At 40.7% G+C, this 12,651-nt stretch overlaps 1 protein-coding gene across 2 annotated transcripts in view; it reads left to right on the top strand.

The window, feature by feature from the left end:
• SHTN1 (shootin 1) overlaps nucleotides 1-12,651 on the top strand; it is a 99,077-nt gene that overhangs the window by 37,631 nt on the left and 48,795 nt on the right. For both annotated transcript variants that reach the window (XM_074959274.1, XM_074959273.1), the window contains exons 6-8: nucleotides 567-664; nucleotides 1,641-1,722; nucleotides 8,262-8,356. In XM_074959274.1, the coding sequence (XP_074815375.1) occupies nucleotides 567-664; nucleotides 1,641-1,722; nucleotides 8,262-8,356 (275 nt within the window). The remainder of the gene's footprint in view (nucleotides 1-566; nucleotides 665-1,640; nucleotides 1,723-8,261; nucleotides 8,357-12,651) is intronic.

A 12,651-nucleotide genomic window follows, 5' to 3' on the forward strand; every position in this document is an offset into this window, starting at 1 on the left:
AAATTGGCAGCTATTCAGGAGTATTTCTTCACAGAAAACCTCCCAAAGTATTAAGTGCCTGTTGTTTGTTTATATCTTATTGTGACAAGAAAGAGATCATGATCCGAAAGGAATTCAAGTGTATTAATTTGTTTTACAGGCAGCCTCTAAAAATATTTTTCTGTTTCCACATGGCCTCATCTTGTGAGGTGCTGATCATCTTCTGAGGGGACTGAGGGTCTTCAGCATCTGGCAGCATTGCACCCATAACAGCATATTGCCTTGCAGAAAGAGAGTTTTCAACAGAATGCAATAAATGAAAGACAAAAGAACTGGACAAGGGAGATTACCTTGGTAGAGCAAATCTGAAACTGTAGCCGCGTTGCAGTTCTGTTATATGACACCTAAGAGAAGCATGTGTCTGTGTATGTATTTATGGAACCTAGGCTATGACTGACGTTTTCTCTTTGCAGCCCAGTGTGTTTCATGCTCGGCTGTATCCACATAATTGTTGGATTTCTTCCCCCCTCACCCTCCCCCCGAGTATAAGATGAAAAAAATTTTTTTTTCCCCTCCTGAAAATGTAGAGCTGCAAGATCAAATTATATCTGTTCAGGAGCAAAAGAAGACCTTGGCCATTGAACTGGAAAACCTGAGGCGCAAACTTGTAGAAGTAATTGAAGAAGTATGTATTGTAGCATGGAAGGCGAGACCATTTGTGTGCATTCAATACCTTTTGTATGTAGTGTTTGGTTGAAAACTGTCAGTTGTGAAGTTAATTGAATACTATCTAATCGGAGGGTTCACCAGCCTTGTACTATGGACCACTTCGTAAGAGACTGGTCCTTTCATTGACCACCTTAATGTTACCCCTCTGCCTCCCAAATTATTTGGTTTTGTGTGGATGTCCAGGAAGGGCTGTGTGGATCAAGGATTGTTATTCTCTGGTCTAAACTGTGGTGTTGTCTGCGTTGGATCTTGCCCTGATTTTTAGCCATCAGCAGTCACTCACCAATGTAACTAGACAGGCAAAGGGGCTGTTTTGAGCCAATGGCATGTACCTTTTGTTTCATACTGGGGTAAGCTATGTACCGATGCAAATCACCACTTATAGTCATTTGTCCTGTCTGCCCTACACCTGCATTCAGTATGACAAGCAGCAGCTCTTGGCCAATAAACAGAGACATCCACTCCCTCCCCTTGTCCCTCTCCCCGCACAAAAAATTTGCATAACAGTAGCTTGCTTGTGTTAAAATTCAGTCAATAGTGGGTAAGCTAATAACTTTAACCTGTTACCTTGGAATTTGTCAGGATAAAGACAATGTAGAAGTACAAATATGTTGTATTTTCTGCTGTAATTGGTGTGTGTCATGAAAGTGGGCAGTGCAATCTCCAAAAGAACCATTTGGTTCTGCAGTACTTCATAACGTTTGAAAACAATATTATCTGGAGGAGGGAAATATCAATAAGTCAGGTGGGGAACTCCCTTAAACCCCTTTGAAAATTACAATGTGAAGTTGAAAGTAAGTCCTCCAGTCCGAAATCAACTATTAAAAATAAATCTTTGCATGTAAAATAAGATGCAATAATATATTATGCTGTTAATTAGATTCTCACTGATTTATTATTCATCTGTTTGTGTTTTCTTTATACTCTTCTAGGTAAATAAAGTAAAGGAAGAAAAAGCTGTTCTGACAGCAGAAGTTCATGAACAGAGGAAACTATTGGAAAAATGTAACCGAGGTGTGTGTTCTCAATATTGTTTTTTCACCATCTCCCTCCCTTGCTACTTTATCTCCAGATAATCTGCAGAGCCTTTTCTTAAATTGTGTTGTAATTTATCTTCATAGTGACTGAAGTGACATTCGGGCCATGTTGTGCTAGGCACTGTGTAAACATGTAGGAGACAGTCCCTTCTCTAAAAAAATCTCATTCTTTACATAGTGAAGACAGGTGAAAGGTGTGAGCGGTGGGGAACCAAGGCACAGAAAGATTTAAGTGACTTTACCCAGGATTTCACAGGGAGTCTGTGGCAGAGGTGGAAATTAAACCCAGATCTCCTGAGTCCCAGTTTGTTGTCTTAACCACAAGGACCAACCTTCCTCTTAACTTAGGTACTTAATTTTAAATATCTACACTTCCTGATGCATTACAAAGTTTTACATTCAAAACAGCACACACAAGGGCTACACCCATCAATATTCAAAGAGAGAGATCTTCCCCACTCATACAGCATTTCCTGTTTGAAGTCTTCTCCAACTCATTCCCCCACAATCATTCTCCACCAACTCCCATGGGAAAACAGGTAGGTAGGTCCTGCAGCATCCCCCCCAAAATCTTCCGGCTCAGGCTATTACAGACCAAGGAGCACAGTGAGTTCCAAAGGCCATGGTCCTCTCACAGAATATTCTCCGACCAGCTCTGTCCTTTTACACCAAGAGGGGACTATTAATTTGAATCCATCAGCTGGCAAATGTCACACTGAGAGACAGATGTGGTCTCTCAAGTAGTGAGGATTCCAGACCGTTTCTGATGTCATAGGAAGATGTACACAGGATCCGCGTAGTCTGTGTCCTTCTGCAGTGTTGTGAAATTCAGGATTCGAGTCCGAGCTTGAATGTCTACACAGCTATTTTTAATGCCGTAGCATGAGCCCCATGTGTCTGAATCTGTAGACTTGGGCTCTGAAACTCGCTGTTGCAGTTCCTGCTGCATGTGGATGTACCCTAAAAGCATCATCAGCATGATAGACTGTGCCAAGGGAGTGTCTGCTGGTACGTTGTGATGAATGGAAGCAGGGGCTCTTCTTAACGCCTTCTACAATGTTTTGTTGAAATATCTTCATGTGCTTGAGCAAAAGGGTAATCCATCTGCCCAGATCCAATGGAGCAGAATCATAGAATCCTAGCATATTAGGGTTGGAAGTGACCTCAGGAGGTCATCTAGTCCAACCCCCTGCTCAAAGCAGGACCAATCCCCAATTTTTGCCCCTGATCCCTAAATGGCCCCCTCAACCCTGGGTTTAGCAGGCCAATGCTCAAACCACTGAGCTATCCCTCCCCCCCCAAATAGTAGGCCCAGTGTCTAGTGTAGCAATATATTTCAGTTATTTTTGAGTGGTGATTCATCCAAGAGTATTAAAGGAACTGGCACATGAAATTGCAAGCCCATTAGCAAAAATTTTTAATGAATCTATAAACTCAGGGGTTGTACCGTATGACTGGAGAATTGCTAGCATAGTCCCTGTTTTTTAAGAAAGGGGTGGGGGAAAAAGTGATCTGGGGAACTACAGGCCTGTTAGTTTAACACCTGTAGTATGCAAGGTCTTGGAAAAAATTTTGAAGGCAAAAGTAGTTAAGGACATTGAGGCCAATGGTAATTGGGACAAAATACAACATGGTTTTACAAAAGGTAGATTGTGCCAAACCAACCTGATCTCCTTCTTTGAGAAAGTAACAGATTTTTTTAGACAAAGGAAACGCAGTGGATCTAATTTACCTCGATTTCAGTAAGGCATTTGATACGGTTCCACATGAGGAATTATTAGCTAAATTGGAAAAGATGGGGATCAATATGAAAATTGAAAGGTGGATAAGGAACTGGTTAAAGGGGAGACTACAACGGGTCACACTGAAAGGTGAACTGTCAGGCTGGAAGGAGGTTACTAGTGGAGTTCCTCAGGATCGGTTTTGGGACCAGTCTTGTTTAATCTTTTTATAACTGATCTTGGCACAAAAAGCGGGAATGTGCTAATAAAGTTTGTGGATGACACAAAGCTGGGAGGTATTGCCAATACAGAGAAGGACCACGATATCATACAGGAAGATCTGGATGACCTTGTAAACTGGAGTAATAGTAATAGGAAATTTAATAGTGAAATTTAATAGTGAAATTTAATAGTGAAAAGTGCAAGGTCATGCATTCAGGGATTAATAACAAGAATTTTTGTTATAAACTGGGGACGCATCACTTGGAAGTAACAGAGGAGGAGGAGGACCTCAGAGTACTAGTTGATCAGAGGATGACTATGAGCTACCAATGTGATATTGCCGTGAAAAAAGCTAACGCAGTTTTGGGATGCATCGGGTGAGGTATTTCCAGTAGAAATAAGGAGGTGTTAGTACCGTTATACAAGGCACTGGTGAGACCTCATCTGGAATATTGTGTGCAGTTCTGATCTCCCATGTTTAAGAAAGATGAATTCAAACTGGAACAGGTACAGAGAAGGGCTACTAGGATGATCTGAGGAACGGAGAACCTGTCTTATGAAAAGAGACTCAAAGAGCTTGGCTTGTTTAGCTTAACCAAAAGAAGGCTGAGAGGAGATATAATTGCTCTCTCTATAAATATATCAGAGGGATAAATACCATGGAGGGAGAAGAATTATTTAAGCTCAGTACCAATATGGACACAAGAACAAATGGATATAAACTGACCATCAGGAAGTTTTAGACTTGAAATTAGATGAAGGTTTCTAACCATCAGAGGAGTGAAGTTCTGGAACAGCCTTCCAAGGGGAGCAGTGGGAGCAAAAGATATATCTGGCTTCAAGACTAAGCTTGATAGGTTTATGGAAGGGATGATATGATGGGATAGCCTAATTTTGGCAATTAATTAATCTTTGGCTATTAGCAGTAAATATGCCCAATGGCCTGTGATGGGATGTTAGATGGGGTGGGATCTGAGTTACTACAGAGAATTCTTTCCTGGGTGTCTGGCTGGTGAGTCTAGTGCACATGCTCAGGGTTTAGCTGGTCGCCATATTTGGGGTCAGGAAGGAATTTTCCTGCAGGGCAGATTTGCAGAGGTCCTGGGGGTTATTTGCCTTCTTCTGCAGCGTGGGGCACGAGTCACTTGCTGGAAGATTCTCTGCACTTTGAAGTCTTTAAACCACGATTTGAGGACTTCAGTAGCTCAGACATAGGTTAGGGGTTTGTTACAGGAGTGGGTGGGTGAGATTCTGAGGCCTGCGTTGTGCAGGAGGTCAGACAAGACTATCATAATGGTCCCTTCTGACCTTAAAGTCTATGATTCTGTGATGCATGTAGTAGAAATGCCCTACTACCTAGAAGATAGGATACATAGACAGCCAAAATTACTTGAACATCGGCTGATCCCTCTATACTTTGTGTGAGCTAGCAGAGCACTGGAGATTACCGATTTGCTAGTTGTCATATACCCTATTCCTGGTAGCTCTTGTATACCGTGCAACTGTGTTGCAGAGTTCTGTACATGTAGAATGAATGAATGATTTTGGCCAGGATTGGTGAATTATCGTAAGTTTTTCTAATTGTTTTGTTCAAGAATTTTCTTTTTGAAATGTAATTTGATGATCAGTTGGATTTTAGCAGCCTATAATCCATGTCACAAAGTACCACTGACAGTGCTTTGCTTTAGACATAGTTAAGCTTGTCTCCAAAGAGGCAGGGGATTTACCGAGGGTGGTGTTTGAAATTGTATGTCATTACTCTGAAAACTAGTCCTTAGTCAGTTAGAGCTGAAGTGCATTGAGAGAGCAATGTGTGCAAGTAGTCATTAAGAGACTTTTTTAAAGGTTTTATTGATATTACTCACAGGTCAGGATTGAGGTGTATGGGCAGAACAATATGAGGAAGTTTGCACAATGCCTCGCTATGGCTAATTTTTTAGGCAGCGATATCAGTCTCACTTGTATGACCATTGTTTTAATACATTACACTCAATTGTACTGATATTACCTTCTTGTTGCGATCTCATTGTCCTCTGATGTAAGGAGACGCATTGATACAGAGCCCATTAATCTCTGGTAGCCAAATGTCAGTTTCCTGGAAATGCATTCTGCTTTACAAAATATGCAACAATCTTTTATGGATTGAGTATTACACTTATAGGGCTAGACTGTGGAGCATCCTGACACAGGGGAATAGGTCCCCATTTACATCCCTGTGCTCGTTACAGGGTAACTTATGTCCAGGTATGACAGAGTAAGTAGATATAGTGCACTTGCTTATTCCTTCCTAAAATATGTGGGTGGGGGAATGGCGCAGCCTCGTCTTATCCCTTGCTCAGTGGTATGCAACAACAATCTGTCTCTCGAAATATTGCAACGTCATTACCAGAGAAAAAGAGGAAGAGGTAGGAGGGTGGAAAGAAGCAAAACATGGCTGATTTTTTTTCTGAGCTTAACAGCCTCATGGAAAATAAGAATGAAATTTAAGCCAATGACCTTTCATGGATTTGGTTTTAACTAGCCACAGTGGTGGGTGTGACGTTGCACTCTATTATTTTATGAAAGTATGTGGATGAGTGTGAATATAATGTAACTGAAATATGCTTCATGCAAAAGATCTCTTGTAAGGTATCATTACAAAGCTTATAACCTACTGAGTGTGGTCATCCTATTTGTATAAATGTATAACTCTGGTATCAGAAACTAGAAATATGAAATATAACTCTGAGGGCCTATTGTAATTATGCAAAGTGTGGGCCATTAATGGTGGTTTGGAATCTTGATGGCTCCCATCAACCAGGACAATTGACTGTAGATGACTCTGTTTTACTTGTAAGTCTTCTTGTATACATGTGTGCTGGCCAAGTGGGTAATGAAGTCTTACAGTGACATGTGATCATGTCACCTAAACTGGAATCGATCTTTATCCTGGTGCTTTTTCCATTGAGAAGGAGGGGTGGGAACCCAGAGGGACAAAGGATTCCTGCCTTATGCAGAAGAGATACAAGTGGGTGGAACAGAACAAAGGGGGCAGCCATCATGAGAAATCCCCTAGCTACCACCTGAACTGGAGCAAGGGCTGTACCAGGGGAAAGGATTGTGCCCAGACTAGGAAGGCATCCAGTCTGTGAAAGAAACTTATTGAAATATCTCTGAGGGTGAGATTTTTATCTGTATTCAGTTTTCTTAGACATCGCGTGTTCTATTTTATTTTACTTGGTAATTCACTTTGTTCTGTCTGTTACTGCTTGGAACCACTTAAATCCTACTTTCTGTATTTAATAAAATCACTTTTTACTTAACCCAGAATATGTATTAATACCTGGGGGGCGCAAACAGCTGTGCATACTCTCTATCAGTGTTATAGAGGGCGAACAATTTGAGTTTACCCTATATAAGCTTTATACAGGGTAAAACTGATTTATTTGGGGTTTGGACCCCATTGGGAGTTGGGCATCTGAGAGTCAAAGACAGGAACACTTCCTAAGTTGCTTTCAGTTAGTCTGCAGCTTTGGGGCATGTGGTTCAGACCCTGGGTTGGTGTTGGAGCAGACTGGAGTGTCTGGCTCAGCAAGACAGGGTGCTGGAGTCCCAAGCTGTCAGGGAAAGCAGGGGCAGAAGTAGCCTTGGCACATGAGTGGCAGCCCCAAGAGGGTTTCTGTGATCCAACCCGTCACAGTGGGTCCCATTATTAAAAGCCTAGATGGATGGATAAAGGTGTTGGGGGAATAGCATACTTCGTAGGTCTTAATACATGAATAAGTATTGTTGAAATTTTTATGGGAGGAAAAGTTAATTTAGAGAATTCGATATGGGGTATAGTCAACTTCGCACCATGTACTGCAAGTGTTACAGGACATGAGACAAATAATAGAAATAATGTCCTTTTTTATGTTTATATAACCAGAAATATCCCAAAGTACTTTCCAAACATTACGAAGCTTGGGATGTGCATGTACACATGGGGAGCATGTGCACAGGGGGGAGGGATAGCTCAGTGGTTTGAGCATTGGCCTGCTAAACCCAGGGTTGTGAGTTCAGTCCTTGAGGGGGCCATTTAGGGATCAGGGGCAAAAATTGGGGATTGGTCCTGCTTCAAGCAGGGGGTTGGACTAGATGGCCTCCTGAGGTCCCTTCCAACCCTGATATTCTATGATTCTATGTGTACACACAGAGACGTACATAAATTATAAGTAAATTGTTTGTATCGTATCACCCACCATTGAAAGGTAGCCATCTCTGAGTGGAATTTAATTAGGTAGCAGTCCGTAACAACACTACACAACAGTTTAGGACCAGAAGGAAATAATGCAGTATCGAATAGTCCAGTGGTTACACATATAAAGAGGAAGTTTAGGGGAGAAAAGGAGGGCAAAACAAAATCAGAATAGTACAGGTCGTTGGAAATATGGACCTATAGAACTAAACATTTTTATGTTCTTTGTAAGGAATCAAAATATATTGAGCAGTCTTACCCCATGGCCTGATCAAACAAACTGTACCTTTGTTAATTTCTTTGCTAGCTTGTTTTTATTCATCCTTGTCTGTGTTTTGTTTTTTGTTTTTTAAATAGTGTCTGTACTGGCTGTGGAAGAATATGAAGAACTCCAGGAAAACTTTGAGTTGGAAAAGAATCTACGGAAGAAAGCGGAGTCATTTGCACAAGAGGTGGGTAGATCAACAGAAATCCTGCAGATGAAAGAATTCCATAAAATATGGGTCTTGTAAAAAACAAAGAGGTGAGAACAGGTTTTGATGGTTTTATGGCTAAAGCAGACTGTTTGGAACCCAGACCTCTTACGGACCATTTTCTGTGGCCTTGAGCAAGTCACTTAACCTTTATGCGTCCATTTCCCCATCTGTAAAATGGATCTAACGATACCTACTTCACAGGTATGTTTGAGGAGTAATTCTACAATGTTCATTAGACATTTTAGGATCATTGCGTGGTAAGTGCCATAGAAGTGCAAACTATAATACATTTTACCAATTTAATTTATTAATATAAATGTAACATTTCCCTCTTATTCCCTCCCATTCATTTTTTAAGTTTTGCTATTAAATTTGAGAGGGCTCAGACAGTCATAACATGAGAATTTATATTCCCAGAATATGGGCTTAATGTTGCAAGGACGACTTTCTTTTTTCACTCGGGTTTGGAGTGGAATACGTTTACTGGCAAAATATATGAACCCAGCCAAAGAAATATGAGACAGTTTGATATTCAGATATATGCAAATATGTCTGCAGTTTGGAATATGTCTTCAGAAGAGACCCAGTGTTGGTGAAGATTTCAAACAATCCTCTGCGCGGGGGAGAGGCATGAGCAGATTTCAGTGTTGTGAAAATACAAAAGAAAATAGAAAAGGAGTACTTGTGGCACCTTAGAGACTAACCAATTTATTTGAGCATAAGCTGTAGCTCACGAATTGGTTAGTCTCTAAGGTGCCACAAGTACTCCTTTTCTTTTTGCGAATACAGACTAACACGGCTGTTACTCTGAAAGAAGAAAATGAGCTTTGAGAGAACATTATGGAATGTCTGTGATAACTGTCCCAATACCTTCTTGGTCAGTGGGTTTCAACCTGTGGTCGGCCAACCCTTGGGAGTCTGCAGACTGTCTAATATTTCCAAAGGGGTCCGCACCTCCATTTTACATTTTGTAGGGGTCTGCAAAGGAAAAAAGGTTGAAAACTACTGTTCTAGGTGGCCATATTGTTCGCCATGGGAATTCTAATAAACTCTAGCGCAATCTTGCCAATCCCAAGCACTGGAAAAATCATTAGATTGGCTTAAAACTCATGCAATATAAAAAAATAATGCTCTTCTTTTTTGCTTCCTGGTTTTTGAGCTTTAGGGTACACATGGGTTATGTTATCAAGCATTTTCCCCATAACTATGTGGGCTAGAAAACTTTTCTTTAATGGAAGCTGAGATTCTCAAATAATCATGTGACTCTGGAACCCAGGGTTTTAAGGAGAACACCAAATATTGCAAGACTCACAGTAAAATAAGAGTTGGCAAAACTGCAGTGTTGTAAACGGTAGAAGCATGTTAGGTCTCATTTGAAATGTCCGTTCAATTTGAACACCTGGGTGCAGGCAGGCGAATAGAACGTGGTTTCCTGGGCATGAAATTTCTTTTGGCCAACTGGCAGGCTTTTTATTTTTTTTAACCAAGTCTTTCATGAAATCTCTGCTTGATAACTCCTGTGCATCTAACTACACCCACTATGCTAGTGATCATATTGTGTGGTAAGGGCATTTTTTGACTGGGAGATTATGGAAGGGAGTGGATATGTTTAGTGGATGCAGTGTTTGCCAGCTACATCTTTGTCTTGACCTGGGTATTCATAATGCTTCATCTGTGAAGCGAGTTGTAGAAAAAGTTTAAAAAAAAAAAAAAACCCTCCAAAAACCCCCAAGCTTTGTTGATCTGAGAGCCCGAGGTAGGCTATGAATGAACTTAAAGAACTGAAAGAATGAGGAGTTCTTGTGGCACCTTAGAGACTAAGAAATTTATTTGGACATAAGCTTTCATGGGCTAAAACCCACTTCATCGGATGCATGCAGTGGAAAATACAGCAGGAAGACACACACACACACACACACACCCCACCCCCCCCCCCATGAAAAAATGGGTGTTGCCATACCAACTCTAACGAGACTAATCAATTAAGGTGGGCTATTATCAGCAGGAGAGAAAACACTTTTGTAGTGATAATCAGGAGGGCACATTTCAAACAGTTACAAGAAGGTGTGAGTAACAGTAGGGGAAAAATTAGCATAGGGAAATAGTTTTTCGTTTGTGTACACGAAAGCTTATGCCCAAATAAATTTGTTAGTTTCTAAGGTGCCACAAGGACTCCTCGTTCTTTTTGCTGACACAGACTAACACGTCTACCACTCTGAATCCTTAAAGAACTGAGGGCTCTTTAGGGGAGGAAGACACTGTGAGTGTAGCCCACAACCACACAGTGCTATGCTTTGTCCTCCTCCTGCTGGTGACTGGGCCACATACAGAGGTTGATGAGCCTGCTATAGCCTTGGCTAGCAGAGCTGGGTTTCTTAGAGGCTTTTAGAACCAAAGGTACCAGGTTCAGTCTCCCCTCCCAACAGCCCATAAGCCAAGAGAGGGTCTCTGCTGACAGCATGACGCTTATAAGGCTTTCCAGCTTCACAACTAGTGTTCATTGCTGCTGTACGCACAGCAAAAACTGTTTCTAGTTCCTGTTCAGCTTTGCATTTGAATAATTGGACCAGCTATTCGTTAGTACAGATATTCAAGGAGAAAGATAAGAGTTTCAAAGACGAGGGTATTCTGTTCTGCTAGATTATCACTCATTCATTTAGGGCCAGATATTAAAGGGTAGTTAGGTAGCTTAAGACACAGATGCATATCTAGTGGGATTTTCAAAAGCATCTAGGTATTTAGCTTCCAATAATTTCAAAGCTGTAACAATTTACTTCAGTTTAGGATCTGTCCCATTGGCTTCAATCGGACTGCTTCAGTGAATAAGGAGTACTCATGTTTTTAAGGCTTTGCAGGATTGGACCGTCTACATAGACATGAATTACCTATTGTTCCTTTGAAAACTGTATCAAAAAACTAGTGCAGGCAACAGAAATAGAGTAAGAGTAGGGCGAAGGAGGCCAGCATTTGCCAGAGAAGATTCCCGTGTTTATTTGTTTGCAGGTGGTTGGTCTGATTTTTTTTTTTCCTATATATTTATAATTAGTCAAATACAGGCATCTACCATCTTCTGATACATGTCACAATCAGCTCAACAAGCACACTGCCCCTTTTGCATTCCTGTGCATCATATCCACACTGAAAATAGAAAAGCGAGACAAGGATGACAGTGAACGACTCTAAAAAGAAAAGCCTTCATTAGACAGCTGGCAGGTTATCAAGTGTCATTGGCTATACATTTTTTTTCAGAGAACTGCAGCCTGTTGCCAAGGACAATCCTAATGAATATGTCAACAAGAACAACAACATGCTGAACTAGATCTGCAACACATCGTTCTTCAGGAAACATGTCTTATGCTGTTACTTTATTTAAAAAAAAAAAAAAAACCTGCTCCCAATAATCCCAGAAACTGTGGAACAATGTTTCAGCTACTTAAACTAGTAAAGATATAGTATGTCTGAGAATAACAGTAAGGGGTTGTCTACATGGAGATTTTGTGTGCAGCAAGTTGGGGTGTGAATCTACTGTGCGCTACCTTGCCACGTGCTAACTAGCCATGTGGACCCTGCTCTGTGCAGTAAAAGTTCCATGGTGTACTTTGGCATTACTGTTCTTTTGAAATAGAAAACACCCTGGCTTACCGCACACCTTGGCCCAGATTTTTAAAGGTATTTAGTAGGGCTGTCAAGCGATTAAAAAAATTGTGATTTAATCACACTGTTAATAATAAAATACCATTTATTTAAATATTTTTGGATGTTTTCTGCATTTTCAAATATATTGATTTCAATTATAACACAGAATACAAAGTGTACAGTGCTCACTTTATTTTTGATTACAAATATTTGCACTGTAAAAAACAAAAGAAATTGTATTTTTCAATTCACCTAATACAAGTATTGTAGTGCAACCTCTTTATCATGAAAATTGAACTTACAAATGTAGAACTATGTACAAAAAAAACTGCATTCAAAAACAAAACAATGTAAAACTTTAGCGCCCACAAGTCCACTCAGTCCTATTTCTTGTTCAGCCAATTGCTTAGACAAACAAGTTTGTTTACATTTGCAGGAGATAATGCTGCCCGTTTCTTGTTCACAATGTCACCTGAAAATGAAAACAGGTGTTCTCATGGCACTGTTGTAGCTGGTGTCGCAAGATATTTACATGCCAGGTGCTCTAAAGATTCATATGTCCCTTCGTGCTTCAACCACCATTCCAGGTGACATGCGTCCATGCTGATGATGGGTTCTGCTCTATAACAATCCAA

The sequence above is a fragment of the Natator depressus genome, chromosome 7 (assembly GCF_965152275.1).
Source record: "Natator depressus isolate rNatDep1 chromosome 7, rNatDep2.hap1, whole genome shotgun sequence".
In the NCBI taxonomy this organism is placed as follows: Eukaryota; Metazoa; Chordata; order Testudines; family Cheloniidae; genus Natator; species Natator depressus.